The sequence below is a fragment of the Fusarium odoratissimum genome (assembly GCF_000260195.1).
Source record: "Fusarium odoratissimum NRRL 54006 unplaced genomic scaffold supercont1.32, whole genome shotgun sequence".
Classification (NCBI taxonomy): domain Eukaryota; kingdom Fungi; phylum Ascomycota; class Sordariomycetes; order Hypocreales; family Nectriaceae; genus Fusarium; species Fusarium odoratissimum.
The window spans coordinates 335,290-349,674 of record NW_022158716.1 but is presented as its reverse complement, the minus strand read 5'-3'; the positions used below and the strand labels follow the sequence as shown (position 1 = coordinate 349,674).

General features: G+C 49.0%; 6 protein-coding genes across 6 annotated transcripts; 3 read left to right on the top strand and 3 right to left on the bottom strand.

The window, feature by feature from the left end:
- The first annotated feature begins 137 nt into the window (after nt 1-137).
- Nucleotides 138-2,523, top strand: FOIG_13355 (uncharacterized protein). The gene is made up of 2 exons (XM_031214507.1): nt 138-160; nt 267-2,523. The coding sequence occupies exon 2, from the start codon at nt 295-297 to the stop codon at nt 2,431-2,433; it is 2,139 nt and encodes a 712-aa protein (XP_031055878.1). The 5' UTR covers nt 138-160; nt 267-294; the 3' UTR covers nt 2,434-2,523.
- A 214-nt stretch (nt 2,524-2,737) lies between these two features.
- On the top strand, nt 2,738-4,670 carry FOIG_13354 (uncharacterized protein). Its single transcript, XM_031214506.1, has 4 exons — nt 2,738-3,158; nt 3,222-3,394; nt 3,447-4,261; nt 4,310-4,670. Exons 1-4 carry the CDS (start codon nt 2,818-2,820, stop codon nt 4,547-4,549), a joined length of 1,569 nt encoding a protein of 522 aa, XP_031055877.1. The 5' UTR covers nt 2,738-2,817; the 3' UTR covers nt 4,550-4,670.
- A 498-nt stretch (nt 4,671-5,168) lies between these two features.
- FOIG_13353 (uncharacterized protein) lies at nt 5,169-7,132 on the bottom strand. Its single transcript, XM_031214505.1, has one exon. It carries the CDS (start codon nt 6,951-6,953, stop codon nt 5,334-5,336), a length of 1,620 nt encoding a protein of 539 aa, XP_031055876.1. The 5' UTR covers nt 6,954-7,132; the 3' UTR covers nt 5,169-5,333.
- Nucleotides 7,133-7,654: 522 nt separating this feature from the next.
- On the bottom strand, nt 7,655-10,549 carry FOIG_13352 (uncharacterized protein). Its single transcript, XM_031214504.1, has 2 exons — nt 8,719-10,549; nt 7,655-8,672 (listed from the first exon to the last, which is right to left on the bottom strand). The coding sequence occupies exons 1-2, from the start codon at nt 10,510-10,512 to the stop codon at nt 7,695-7,697; spliced, it is 2,772 nt and encodes a 923-aa protein (XP_031055875.1). The 5' UTR covers nt 10,513-10,549; the 3' UTR covers nt 7,655-7,694.
- Nucleotides 10,550-10,782: 233 nt separating this feature from the next.
- On the bottom strand, nt 10,783-12,069 carry FOIG_13351 (uncharacterized protein; the record flags this gene model as incomplete). The annotated part of the gene is made up of 3 exons (XM_031214503.1): nt 10,783-11,481; nt 11,544-11,700; nt 11,753-12,069. The coding sequence occupies 3 exons, from the start codon at nt 12,067-12,069 to the stop codon at nt 10,783-10,785; spliced, it is 1,173 nt and encodes a 390-aa protein (XP_031055874.1).
- A 944-nt stretch (nt 12,070-13,013) lies between these two features.
- Nucleotides 13,014-14,179, top strand: FOIG_13350 (uncharacterized protein; the record flags this gene model as incomplete). The annotated part of the gene is made up of 3 exons (XM_031214502.1): nt 13,014-13,359; nt 13,409-13,959; nt 14,021-14,179. The coding sequence occupies 3 exons, from the start codon at nt 13,014-13,016 to the stop codon at nt 14,177-14,179; spliced, it is 1,056 nt and encodes a 351-aa protein (XP_031055873.1).
- Between the last annotated feature and the right edge of the window lie 206 nt (nt 14,180-14,385).

The window sequence follows — 14,385 nt, the reverse complement described above, 5'->3', positions numbered from 1 at the left end:
GTGGGGTACGCCTTTTCGACGCCCTTTCGAATGTCATTCTTTACGTTCCCTCACTGAACCCACATAATAATGGGCGTAGTTACTGGCCGTACAACATCACTTAAGTTATATCCGATTCAGACTTGAAACCCAGTTAGCGTGGTGATTGTGACTCGATCCAGTAGGCATCCCCACCAAGGAACACAGAATCAAGAATTTGGAGTGCGCGACGACTATAAAAGACTGACTTGGAGGTCTTGCACACCCATATTGACATGACTCCTCAGATTTTCCGATGACATCGCCCTTTACTATATGACCACAACTCAACACCAGGCACGCTACTTCTCATCTTTACAAGTGACCTCCGACAATATGACAACTCTAAATATCGTGGAGGCAACTATTGAAGACCTCCAAACCGCACTGTCGCAAGGTGCATTGACAAGCGACCTTGTAGCTCTCTACTTGCGACGTATCTGCCGTTATGATCGCGCCCTCAACTCAACTCCAATATTGAATAGTCATGTCTTTGAGGAAGCTGCCGCATCCGACGACTATCGAGCTTCCGGCAAGGCGATTCGCAAGCTGGAGGGCATCCCGTATACCGTCAAAGATAGTTTCAAAGTCAAAGGCATGACCGTGGCTTGTGGTTCTCCAGCCTTTAAGGATCTTATCGCTATGGACGATGCGTTTACTGTCAGCGCAATTCGGAACCAAGGAGGTATTCTAATCGGGAAAACCAATATGCCACCAATGGCATGTGGTGGAATGCAGAGAGGCATCTACGGCCGGGCTGAAAGCCCATATAACAGCACCTACCTAGCCGCAGCTTTTGCATCTGGCTCATCAAATGGCTCCGCCGTTTCAACAACAGCTTCTTTGGCAGCATTTGGTCTAGGTGAAGAGACAGTATCTTCGGGACGCTCACCTGCTTCTAATAACGGTCTGGTCGCCTATACTCCATCTCGAGGTTTAATCTCCATTCGGGGCAACTGGCCACTTTACCCCACTTGTGATGTTGTAGTACCGCATACACGGACTATGAGAGATATGCTTGCATTGCTTCAAGTGCTTCTTGTACAAGATCCACTTACTAAAGGGGATTTTTGGCGTGACCAACCCTTTGTGGAGTTGCCCAAGTCGTCGCTATCGGCAGACAAGATTCAGGATATTGGCAATCATACCACGCTTCAAGGTCTGCGATTTGCCGTCCCGGCTATGTATATCGGTGGTCCCGTTCCCCAAGGTGCCAAACCAGTTACCGTCAACCCAAGAGTGGTCCAAGTCTGGGAGGAAGCCAGAAGACAGCTCGAAAACCTAGGGGCGGAAATCGTTGTTGTTGACGACTTTCCGGCAGTCACAGCTTATGAGAACCCTGGTTTATCACCACGAGGCACAATTCAACTGCCCACGTCGTGGCATCAGACCGAGAGAGGGCCGATGGTCGCCCATGGTTGGGACCAGTTTCTACGTAACAATGCCGATCCCAATTACCCCAGTCTGAAAGACGTAGAAGGAACAAATATCTTCCCAATGTCTATGCGAACACCTGTCGAACTTGAACATCTCCCGACGACAACAGCTATTAAATGGAGCCAACTTACAAACTACCTGGAGGATACTACAATGGATCAAGTTGAAAATCTGAAAGATGCACTCATTGCGCTTGAAGATTTGCGCCGAAAGCTTTTGGACGACTACTTGGCAGAAGTTGATTGCGACGGCTTTGTGTTCCCTGCGGCTGGCGATGTCGGCGCTGCTGATGCTGATGTTAACCCCTCTAGTGCTTTGCACGCGTGGAAGAACGGGGTTTACTACAGCAATGGCAATGGAGCCCTGCGGCACTTGGGAATACCTACAGTTACAGTCCCTATGGGCATGGTCGCGGATAAGAAAATGCCTATAGGCCTCACATTTGCCGGCCGGGCATATGACGACGAAAGGCTCCTTGCATGGGCAAATGCATTCGAGATCAAGACAGGTTCAAGAACACCACCACCACTGACGCCCCCACTGCAAACAGACATGATCACTCTGAGGCATATCGATAGTAATACTAGGATAAGCCGGCCGTTGATCAGGGTTGATAAATGTCGTGTCTACCCGCTCGACAACCGTGACATATCAGGCGTCAGTGTTGAGGGCGCTCTAATAGTGGAAACGAATCATGCGCACAAAGTGACGAAACCAGAACCAGTCATTGACATAATAGTTAATGGTGAAGATATATCGGCTAATCAGATATTTGTTGCGGATGCAGTGGACTGTATGGATCACCATGTAGAGATTCATTTCCAGGCACGCACCACGACGCCTAAGCTAGCGATCCAAGACAGGAGAGAACATACAATGGAAGTTGTTGCAAGAGACAAAATCATGGTAGTAATCATTGCGCGATCAGCGCCTGATGGATACCCTGCTGGCTGCCTCAAGCTAGTTAACAATGATTAAGATAGGACTTGAATAGCAACATGCAGCGCATCTATGCAAGGTTTATGACTTGACAATTACTAGTATGAGATATTTAGTACAAGGTTGCAGTGCCAACTTGATTACTTTGTGCTAATATTAACAGCAGGAAGCAAGCGTTTAAGACTGGGAGTAAATGTATTATCTTTATCTTTAATGTTTGTGTCCTTTCAGATACTAAAGTCAGCCTCGGCTAAAGTGTGGAACGCTACCATGTTGGGGCTAGTGGAGCAGCATTTAACGCTGAATTACGGAGTAATGGCCATCAATTCAAACTCTATCATCACCTCATCCTTAATCATGATGTTTTAAATACCATGCCAGCTCCTCCTCACTATACAATCTTACACCTAATGAATCGTAGACATGCGACCCCCAACCGCGTGTTTGAACTGTAGAAGTTCTAAGCGCAGATGCGATCGGGCAGACAGCTCAGCAGCATGTTCCCAGTGTGTTCAGCGAAACTTACAGTGTCCAACTGCTATCACCAGTCCTCAACTTCCAAGAGCATCAGAAGTTCAGGGCCCTCCTCACCCTATTATGTCAGTCCATATACAAGATGAAAGGATGTACTTAGTAGACCTGTACTTTCGCTTCATTCATGATTCCCCTCACAGCCTCTTCCATGAGCCCACGTTTAAGGCCAGCGTTGCAGAGGGCACAGTGTCAAAACCCGTCCTTCTTGCCATGCTAGGTTTATCTGCAAGGTATGTCATATTCCCATTTCCCTTCCGTGAAAGGCCCACTCAACAGCTCTGATGGGAGTCCAGGTTTGCTACAGAGCCTGATATTGTTGCTCGTGGACCAATGTATCGCGCCCAAGCTACTGCAGCATTGAAGAAAGACTTGGAACATATCTGTATTGAGAACATCCAAGCTTGCATTCTTGTCGGTAACAACTTCTTTGGTGAAGGTGACGCAGATGCTGAGTCTTTATATTTTGGTTCGTCCTTGGCTCTGTTTCTCTCTTGAAACCATATCTGATATTCGACCAGGACTTGCAAGTCGAATGACTCAAATTCTGAAGCTCGGTGAAATTGACGAGAGCGATGACGGCGTTATGCGAGAAGTAAAGAGACGCATATTCTGGACGTGCTTCATTATTGACACTTGGGCCAGTGGAGGTTCTAATCTATCACCACAGTTCAGATGGCGAACTAAACAACCTCGAGGGCCACTCGACGAGTATATGTTCTACAACATGAGATCAGGAGATGACGACGTTGCAGACTCGGACTGGAAGCCTGGATTATGGGCTCACATGGTCAGACTGGTTGGGTTATACGCTCAAATACAGAACCTCCAGCAAGAACTCGCGAATGGAGTTGAGTGGAACGAGTCCTTTATAGATGAGTCGGTGCAAAGGCTGGAGGCTGAGCTCAGTGCTTTCGAAGAGGGTTTGGGCCCTGAATTAATGTTCTCAAGGGAAAACCTGGCTTCTTTCGTTGAACGTGGCTTGGGACGCGTCTTCATAGCCTTTCATCTGGGCTATCACCACTACTATACGCTATTGTTCTACCAATACCTCGATCATCGCCGGCCACCTACAAGAAACGGCCGCAAGTACGCTAGCTCCTGCAAAGCTCATGCTGCGATTGTGTGCGACGTCCTAAAGGCCTCGAGGGAGGTCCCTGGGGCTGAAGCACTCTACAACATCGTGGGACATGTGACGATCGTGTCCTCGTCCGTGTTGTTGCACACATACCTGTTTGGAGAGTCTCATGAGCTTGAGGAGTCAAGAGACCGGCTGAGTTCAAACCTCGAGTCGTTGGTACAACTGCGAAACTACTGGCCCAGCGTGGAGATGATGGTTAGTCCATGCCCCAGTACTCCTCGATGGTTTCTCATCAGTATACAGATCAAACGATTAGTTGTCTTTCAGAAGAATTGCATTCAATCAATGAATGCAGAGTCTTACCGATTCGACAGGTGGATGGTCAAGTTTCTCATTGCTCATGCACTTGCTCTTGAAGACAAGGTGGATGATAGTTGGTCTGCTGCCAGCGTTGATGCAGCAAACGGAGATGCCCATCTAGAACGAGGTCGCGTCACTCAAGCCATGATTATGGATATCCAAAACTACGACACGGAGACCTGATGAGTTATTCGACAATGTAAATGATTGAAATGTAATTGAACCATTTCCGGCGCAAGACGAACCTGCTTTTCTGAAGAATATAGTGCCCAGCGTTAGACAATGGTCGGAGACCCAAATCACGCCACTCTTGACTTATCGCGACGCGACGCGACGATGTTGTCACTGGGGTGAGTGGATCAGGGTGTCAAGTTAGTAAGAAAATGCCGGGTAAACAGCCGAAGTGAACGTGGAACTTAAAAGAGAGCAGCCCAATCAGAACAAGTCAAAGCCGAAGCTCGTGTCGAATCAAATAGCGTCAAAGCCGGAGCTAATTGCCCCCCTCATCCCTAACCTGAGATCCCTGCCTCGCCAAACCCGATCCGACTCCACAAATCGGGGCAGCAACTGTAGCATCAACAAGGTAAAATCAGGAAGTGTTGGGACAGGGAGAAGGATTGCAGCTGGAGCCGAGGTTAGTTACTGCTTCTTATCGTAGTACGGGGTAAGGCGTGAGCAATTGGCTGTGGAATGATCTTCTGTATTTAGTGCCTTGCAACTTGCAAGACAACTAAGACATGCTTACCCTGCAGGAAAAGTTCAATTCTCAGGATAGCAACTTTAATAAGATCTAATATTTATTATGAATACTGCAAAAGTTGTAGAAAAATATTTAATTATAAATAAACTTTGAGATATATCGAAATAGATATGACTATGACAAGTTATAACCGCGAACTGGAGCAACGAGACCACAACATAGCTGATGCCTGACGTCGTCATTAAAATTCAATATAAATAGATCGTCTCAAACATCCTTAACAGTATCCTTAATCCCATGCTCAATTGCATAAGCTTCCTCAGCGCGACGCTCAGCAAGAGTGACATATGTGCGGAACTGACGGGTTGGCACTTTGTTCATGAAGAGCTCGTCCAGCTCCTCATAACTTCGCATGCGAGTTTCGGGGACAAAGAAGAATGCCATGACAGCAAAGATAACCATGAAAGCACCGTATACAAAGCCAATCTTTGCCTTGAGATTGCCATAACCAGGGTTAAACATGTAGGGAGCGACGAATGACCACATGGTGTTGACAGCTGACGAGACGGAGATTGAGATGGCAAGGGTCTTGGTACGAAGGACGGACGTGGGGATCTCTCCTGCAAGGGTGTACACAGTTGACCCAACACCGACATTGTAGAAAAAGTTGTACATGGTGTAAAAGCCAACAGAGGCCGTCACAGCAGCGGTGGTATTGACCGAGCCAGAGATTCCCATGCAAATGAGAAGCAGGGAGAGGCCAATGCATCCAGCCAGGTACATGGGTCGACGTCCATAAAAGTCGCCAACGAGGAAAGCGATGGTCGCACCGGACATGGAGAGAATTTGAGCGCCGATCTGAATCTCGAAGGACTTCTTGTCGCTGATTCCAAGGTACTGGTACATAAGGGCGCCATAATTGGAGACAAACCCAAGACCGGACATGGGCTCAGAAAGGAACACCATAATGGCAATAAGAGATCGTCGAAGATTGGTGCCCTTGAAGCAATCAAGGTACGAGCCAAGATTCTGTGAGTCAGCTTCTTCGAGAGTCAACTTGATACGTTCAAGATGACCAGAGGCGTCTTCAGGGTCCGAGTACATGCGCTCAAGAGCCATGCGGGCCTTTTCCATCTTGCCCTTGCGGACCAGGTAGACAGGGCTCTCAGGCATGAAGAGCTGTCCGACCAAAGCGACACCAGCAAAACCCCATTGAGCAACGATGAGAGACTGCCAGGACCAGTTGGATTCCCACTGAGAGCTGAAGTTGGAGAGGATGGCTGAGATAAAGGGACCAATGCATTGAGCAAGGTTACAGAATCCAATTGTTGTAGATCGAATGGCCAGTGGTGAGACATCAGCTACGTATGCTGTGCAGAGGTTCTGGAACGCGCCAATTGCGACAAAGTTGACCATCTTGCCAGCAAAGAACATTTCGATCGATGTAGAGGCAAATTCAACGCCAACAGATCCAATGTTGATAGCAGCTGCAATCAGAATGACGGGTTTGAAGCCAATCAGATCAGCAAAGTATGATGAGGCCCAGGCTCCAAAGATGGCAGCACCGTTGGAGCCACCGCTGAGCGCAGATTGCCAGCTCGTTTCGATAAAGTATGAACCGTCGTCGAGTTGTTTGCCGAATCGCTCTTTGAACACAGGAATGCTGATTACAGAACCAGAAGACTGGTTCTCGAAGCCGCGGACGATGAGAGTCCAGAGCATGACTCCGATCCATAGGAGAAGCCATGGATCACGCCGGAGGGTCTGGAGGTAGGTTCGGTTGTGTTCTTGGTGTTGAATGGCATGACCGCGTGTGTGGTCTGGAGAGACATGGACGGTTTTGGAGTCTGAGCGCTCAACGTGAGCGGTTGATTCAGGCTTCTCCATTGGGAGGGAGGATGTCGACAAGAGGTAGCAAGAAGGTATGGGCGTCAAGAGACAGACAATAGATCTTGTGGAGAGTGATGGGGAATCGATATCAGTGGCAGCAGAAGATGCATCTTATATAATAAAGAGAATGTTACCATTGGCATCGCGGTACAAAGTTCCCCGGATGGAAAAGCTTCTCCAACCTGCTGGTTCACCAGAGTGCGGGGCCCCAGATGGGGAGAAAAACTGAGGTGGACTGAGACAAGGGTCTAGACCAGATGGGGGAAGCCATCACGATCCAATGGCGAGTCATCAAAGCCGGCCTGACTCTACTAGCGCCGGCTTTGAGTTAGTTTCATTGGTGACTCGGAAATGGTGGGTAGACGAAGCAAGAATTTGACTCGTGATCTAGGTCATTGTTCGGTTGCTGATCCGCCGAATTGAATGCATGAATATCGGGAAGGATCATCGGGTCGCGCGACGAACCTGGCTGCTCAGGAATTATTGGTGATGCGACTGCTTGCAAGGTCGATTAGAGTGATGAGGCGTTCAACGAATTCGGTATACGAGGGGTTTCTCGCGAGTTGATGTGCCGAGCAAGACACTATTCACATCTCAGACCATCGAAGGACACGGCGTCGCCGACATGAAGACGTACACCAGGCATACTTCTGTGAAGGAACATGCTAGACTTGTGGTTTTACATCGCACAAGAGGAATGCTCGAGTTGAAGTCGACGTAGTATTAAAATTGACCTAGCTAAGTCTCTAAGCCATTCGGAGCCTGGGCCTTGAGCTCTTCTTCTCTCTGAAAATCCTCAACAATCTTGGCCAAGATAAACTTGATCTCCTTCACAGGCCACTCTCCCTGCTTCTCAAAATCCGCTGTGAATGACCACCTTCCTGACCCAACAACCTCAGTCTTCTGAGTGCCATTCTCACCAGGCAGCACAACTTCCATGGTCGTGCTCGGTGGCACTTCAATATCTACGCGAATAACCTGCTTTCCTGCCTCGTCACCTTCAAGCTTCCATGAACTCGACACCCTGCCATAAGGCGTGAGATGCGACGCAGATGCCCAAGTAAAATCGCCCCCAACAACAGGCTGCACCCTCGACCTCTTCCATCCCGCTTCAAGCCGCTGCAATCCAGCAAGTCGTTCAACCATAAACTTGGCGATCGCCCCGTAAGCGTAATGGTTGAAGCTGGTCATCTCGCCAGGGTTGATCGATCCGTCGGGTAGCATACTGTCCCAGCGTTCCCAGGTCGTAGTAGCACCCATCGAGATAGCATACAGCCACGAGGGGCATTTCTCATTCAGGAGCATAGAATAAGCGACGTTGCTGTGGCCAGTCAAGGTGAGGGCTTCGCAGACAAAAGGTGTACCAGCAAAGCCAGTACCGATGCGGAAGGCGTTTCTTTGAACAATTTCTGCAAGTCGCGACCCAGCTCGTGATAGCTGGTCCTTATTGAGAAGCTTGAAGCAGATCGCCAATGAGTACGCAGTCTGTGTGTCTGATACAAGGCGACCGCTCGGGGAGACGTATTCTTCGGTGAACTCTGCTCGCGCATTGTCGGCCCACGATTTGTAGAATGAATGATCTTTTGTCTTGCCAAGAACACCACAGACGCGTGCCATGATGTCAAGAGAGTTGATCAAAAATGCGTTGGCCACCAGTGGAGGATCCGTCGTAGCTTTGGCAGCATCGTCTGGGGGAGCGCTTGGGTCAAGCCAGTCCTGACAAGATCAGCAAAAGTGGTTCCAGAGATTCGGGAAGACTTACGGATAGTTGATCGGCATTAAAATCCCACAGATGAGTGCATCGGCCCTTGTTCTTGGGGATGACTTTGAACCACGTCTCCATTGACTCAAACTGGTCAGCCAAGATAGCAGGATCAGCTGTTTCTTCATACAGCGCCCAAGGAGCCAAGACGACCACATCATGCCAGATAGCACAAGGCCAAACAGGACCCCAGATCCTGCATTTGTCAAGAATGTTTGGCGATACCATTGGAGGCACTCCTCCCTGTCGCTGTTGGTCAAACCATACACCTTTGAGCCAGTCTCGAAGAATCGGGTAGCAGCCGTAGATGTAAGTAGCTGTTGGTGCAAACAAGGCCAAATCGCCTGTCCAGCCAAGTCGCTCATCGCGCTGTGGGCAGTCTGTTGGGATAGAGAGGAAGTTATCTCGCATGCTCCAGCGGACATTGCTGAATAATTGGTTCAGTTTATCATCAGAGCATGCAAAAGTTCCTTGTTCTTCCATATCAGTATGGCATACAACGGCTTCAAGCGCAGCGGCGACATCTTGCTCTTCGGAAGGCCAATTGTCGATCTGAACGTAACGGAAGCCATGATATGTGAATCGAGGCTCGTATACCTCGGCTTCAGCATCCCCTCTGAGTGTGTAGATATCCGTGGCGTCACAGACGCGGAGAGGTCTAACACCCAGTTCTTCATTTTCGAGGACCTCGGCATGCTTCAGCGTGACTTCATGGCCACGTTGTCCTTGAACAGCTTTGATTCGAACATATCCCACCAGGTTCTGACCGAAATCGAGTATTGTCTTGCCAGATGGTGTTGTGATCTTGGAGATTGGCTGCAATGTCTCAATTCGTCGGACAGGCTCACGATAACCGGCTGTCAAGTTGATCTTCTCAGATATAAATGGCAGCGCAACGGCACGCTCCCAATGTCCAGTGACGTGCTCGTGAGAAGACCAGCCAGGTAACTCAACAGTAGCATCGTACTTTTCGCCGTTGTAAATCTCCGCCAGGCGAATAGGGCCTTGAGCTACCATCCAGTCATCATCTGTTGTAATGACTTGCGAAGACCCGTCGGAGTACTGCAATTCGAGCTGTGCAAGGAGGCTTGTACGCGTGCCATATCTGTTGCGTATACCGCCATCAAAACTCAATCTGCCAGTGAACCAGCCTTCAGCAAGACGGACACCAAGACAATTGTCTCTGCTGTCAAGAAGGTCGGTAACATCGTAGGTCTGATATGTCAATTCGTTGTCGTAGCAGCTCCAACCGGGCGCGAGGAAGTAGTCGCCAACGCGACGGCCATTGATCTCTGCCTCATAAATGCCCTGCGCGGTTATGTAGAGGCGTGCTGATGCGATGCCAGAATTCAACGTAAATGCTTTGCGAAAGAGATCCTCTGGCTTCGGCTTATCATTGTCCTTCTCTGACCAAGGAGCCGAAATGAATTTGCCTTTCCAGTCACTTCGGTTGAGCAGGCCTGTCTCCAGCCAAGCCCGCTCGCTCCAATCGGAAAAGGATGTTTCTCCTTTGCCACGGACTCGAATGCAGACAGTGTATCTTTGACGAGAAGCGAGCGACTCTTCAGCTGGCCAGGGAACTAAATGGGACTCTGAAGATTCCACTTGAGAAGTGCAGACGACATGGCTTTTCTGGCCGATGATCTGCTCCAGGCGCAGTTCATAAGCTTGCTGCTCAAAGCCTGGAGGGGCGTTGCTTAGACGCCAGGAAATGCGAGGTTTGTGCTCATGAATACCCAAGGTGTTGGGGCTGCGATAATGCTCAAAGCGAACATCAACAACTTGCAGAGACATAATGACAGATGTTTGGGTTCTAAAGAGAGACGCAAACCTTCAAATGTGTTAAGGATTGCGGAGGCCACTTGACTACTACTTTTATACAGCGCAGGATGCACTAAAGCCAGAAGCCCCAGACGCCCCGAGTGATGAGTGGAGGTAGTGGGGTTTAGGCAGTTTCTCCAATTTTTACTTGGCCGATCCTTTACGAGAGAGGATCGGTACAAGCTAGCCCGAGTCTGGAGGGGGTGGATTTATCGTGTCACTCCGAATTACCCGTGTTTCTACCTATTGACTCGCAATTGTTGCCTTCCAGGTGCTGACAGATGCGAGCGAGACGCCGCACAGCATGAATACAAGCGTCTGGCCCTGGCACAAGTCAAACTCGTTTGCCAGCCACCTGCTCACTGTCCCTCCGACAATTCCCATCCAAACCACAAAAAAGCCTGTCTCAAACCACTTTTTCCGACTACTATCCTTCTTAGGAATCTCCGTGCTCGCTCTCATTGCCGTCCCCCACGTATCAGCCGTCATTGTCACCAAACTCCAGATGTGTATTGCTGGCAGAGGAATATTATAGAAGAACATGCCAGGCACAACATACCACGACAATGCCAGTCTCAACCTGTCCGGATTGCGCAAGAGATTGTAGACTGTAGTAATGCCGATTCGAAGAAACAAATCCGGGTAGCTGAAGTAAAGCAGCTTGTGCGACGTGAGGAAGTACGAGAGCACAGCGACCGCAACGACTAGAGGTCCAAACTCGCGTCTGGCGGCGGCGAAGAATGCCATGGGATGAGACATGGCATAGACACATGGGATGAGGAGTGATTCGATGTGCGTCGCCCGGGCCCAGCGGACTTGTTGTCGCAACCAGCGTGTGACAGTAGTAGGCGTCTCTGTAGCGGTAAGGACGTCGGAGGCAAAGACCACGGCCCAGCCGCGAACGAGAAGGTTGGTGGTAAGGTGGCGATCCTCGTTAACGATCTAGCACCAGGTTAACATTATTCCCAGACTTCATGAATAGTAATGGGTATCTGGTCACGTACCATTCGCTTGCCAAAGACCTTCTGCATATACCAGGGCATAAGAATGGCCGACAGAGCTGATAGTCGAAAGGCAGTACAAGGCCCGCTCTGACAGTCACTCGTTGCAGTACAAGCGGGCGTAGACCGGGTGAATGATCTGACTCCGAGAAGGATAGACCTGCCTTTCTGTTAGCGAGGCCTACCGAGAAGGAGAATTACATCAACGCAACACAACCCTCTGAAAAACGTCTACCATGTCTTGATCTTCTGCATTATTACCATCAATGCCTACCAACATAAAATCTTGACCTCGAGCTGCCTTGTAGCTCTCAAGAGCTCGCGTAAATAACGCGGTGTCTTCGCGGTATCCAACCACGGCCGATAAGCAATTCAGCTTCACATTACTGCTCTGCGTTGAGAAGTTGGCTTCCCTCCCCTTTGGACTGTTCTCCCTTTGCAGGGTTGAGTAGAAGGATATGCGACGCCCTTCGTTGGCAAATCGATTGCTTTCAGTCAGGATAATGCCAAGGAGTATATCTATCGTCATTGGGTACAGGGTCTGTATGGTAGTCAAGTAGAACGCTGGGATAATGAGCAGACACCCAGCCAAATTGAGAAGCTGTCTTGATATCGACAGATCTCGTCCTCTGGGCACACTTATAAATGCCATCTGAGTTCTGCTGTCAATGCTTATTTAGCGTTAGAAAGGATCGAGAGTCTCTGGCATATAGAATAAGGAAGAGTGACGGTATAAGATCAGATTGGTGCTGAGAAGATTACTAGGCTTGCTAGAGTCGCAACGAATATGTTCTTGTTATAGATACTGTATACGAGGCCGTTACGTATATCAGCCCCACTGCTTGAGTCAGCTTTCACCTCATTACATAGCGAATATGACAAGAGACAGATAAAAGTTTCCATGTCCAATTTGATGAGAAACTAAAAATACCGTGGGAGTGTTTCGCGATTGGTTGCTCTGAGTTCCATGAATATCGCAGGGTCCTGCTGATGTACCGTTGTCAATTTTCAGAGTTGGTCAGGGTAAGTTGATATCTCGTAAAAGTAAACGCATGAACATCATTGGCAAGGGGATAGATGTCCACAATAGGGGACGTATTCTAGACCCTTACCCGTAAAGTGGAAGCCGATAATTACACCGCTCTCCAAAAGCGTTGTAAACTTTAACTTGCCGTAAACATGAAACAGGACATTAAACTAATCGCCGGCCGTTTCCGACGTTTCCGCGTCTTGTCTATGTTTGGGCTGCCACACTGACTCACCCGAAATGCTCTAAGAATATCTACATGTTCGCTGATTTGCAATAACCTCATTTCATCAAACCATTTCGCTCACGAAGCAGCTGCCATTGTGTGCTTTGTACCAGCCCATTCGACAGGGATGATGTTCACCACATATAGGGACAACCGAATTCTCCCAGTTTTCATTATTGCCATGTGTCTCGTGCTGTACTACTCTCTTCTCAATTCCTCCATGGAAGGATTTGGTACAGTGAGGGTACCTGTTAACCACCAGCCCTTATCGGCAACAATCCCCGTTCTGAAGCCCTCCCACCGAACGCAGCAAACGCATCCCAGTGGCCAAGCAAAGCACGAGGGTAGCGATGTTCTCTTGATCTTGAAGACTGGTGGGGCGTCGATGTACCGCCGTCTGCTCATTCACTTGGTCACCAGTCTGTCTCCAGAGAGAATTAATCCGGACAACGTTGTGATATACTCGGATGACAAGGAGACTATCGGAAACTTTACAACTATTGACGTCCTCAAAAAATATGACGACAGCTACCAAGTCACATGCCGATTTCGACGTCTACCATGCAGTGCCACAATAAGTTGAAAATAACGTCTACATTAAGCGCGCGAATATAGAAGGTGATCATGAAGGCCCTGTCGGCGGCTGGGTTATAGACAAGTATAAATTCTTACCCATTATGGATCTCGCTGGCAGGAATTGGCCCCATGCTCTCTGGTATGTCTTCATGGAGGACGATGCATACATCCTTCTGCCCAATGTACTGAACTATCTGTCATCGTTCGATTGGGAGGCACCATATTACCTTGGCAGTTCAGCCTTCATGGCCAACGTCACTTTCGCACATGGAGGTTCTGGCTTTGCGCTCTCGAGGGGAACATGGGAGATGTCCTTTGGGAATAACCCGCGACTCATTCAGGACTTTGCCGAGTACACTCGCCAACACGGCTGTGGCGATCACATCCTGGGACGTGAACTGAACGAATATGGAATCCGGTTTGGACAAAACGGGGGTGATGAGAAGTTTACTTGGGGATTCAATGGAGTGGTGCATTGGAAGTTCGGTTTCAGGAGTGAGAACTGGTGCAGACCCCTTTTGTCATGGCACAAGGCGCACAGCAGGGATATAGCGAGATACTACGAGCTGGAAAAGAGCTGGGGCTTCAAGGTCAGTGGAACTCCTATCACGTGAACTTAGATGGAAGCTTGTTGAACTGACACCAATACAGAGGCCCATGCTCCACGGTGACCTTTTCAAAAGGATGATTGCTCTAGATTTGGACAAGAGACGAGAATGGTGGGACAATCTATCGTGTCTCTTTGATATTACTTCCGCCAACGCGAATTTGCCTCCGGCTCCGCAGTCCAAGTACAATCGCAGCCTGTGAACCAACGCCTGGAAGTCTGTGGATGCGTGCGAAGCAGCTTGTGAGTCATGGGACGAGTGTATGCAGTGGAGCTATTACGATGACTTGTGCCGTATGGACGACAAGCTAATCATGGGGTCTGGGTTTGCACCAGGCATGTTCCAGAGGAAGACAAGACTAATAATTACGAGCGGTTGGTTATTGCATAGAATCAAGGATTAAGAGTG

What these genes read in the sequence shown, in the direction of transcription:
- FOIG_13354 (XM_031214506.1), top strand. Translation starts at nt 2,818, where the DNA reads ATGCGACCCCCAACCGCGTGTTTGAACTGTAGAAGTTCTAAGCGCAGA. An exon ending in ATGCTAGGTTTATCTGCAAG is followed by an intron (nt 3,159 to 3,221) that starts GTATGTCATATT and finishes ATGGGAGTCCAG; the next exon opens with GTTTGCTACAGAGCCTGATA. An exon ending in GGCCCAGCGTGGAGATGATG is followed by an intron (nt 4,262 to 4,309) that starts GTTAGTCCATGC and finishes ATCAGTATACAG; the next exon opens with ATCAAACGATTAGTTGTCTT.
- FOIG_13352 (XM_031214504.1), bottom strand. Translation starts at nt 10,512, where the DNA reads ATGTCTCTGCAAGTTGTTGATGTTCGCTTTGAGCATTATCGCAGCCCC. An exon ending in TTAATGCCGATCAACTATCC is followed by an intron (nt 8,673 to 8,718) that starts GTAAGTCTTCCC and finishes TGATCTTGTCAG; the next exon opens with GACTGGCTTGACCCAAGCGC.
- FOIG_13353 (XM_031214505.1), bottom strand. Translation starts at nt 6,953, where the DNA reads ATGGAGAAGCCTGAATCAACCGCTCACGTTGAGCGCTCAGACTCCAAA.
- FOIG_13355 (XM_031214507.1), top strand. Translation starts at nt 295, where the DNA reads ATGACCACAACTCAACACCAGGCACGCTACTTCTCATCTTTACAAGTG.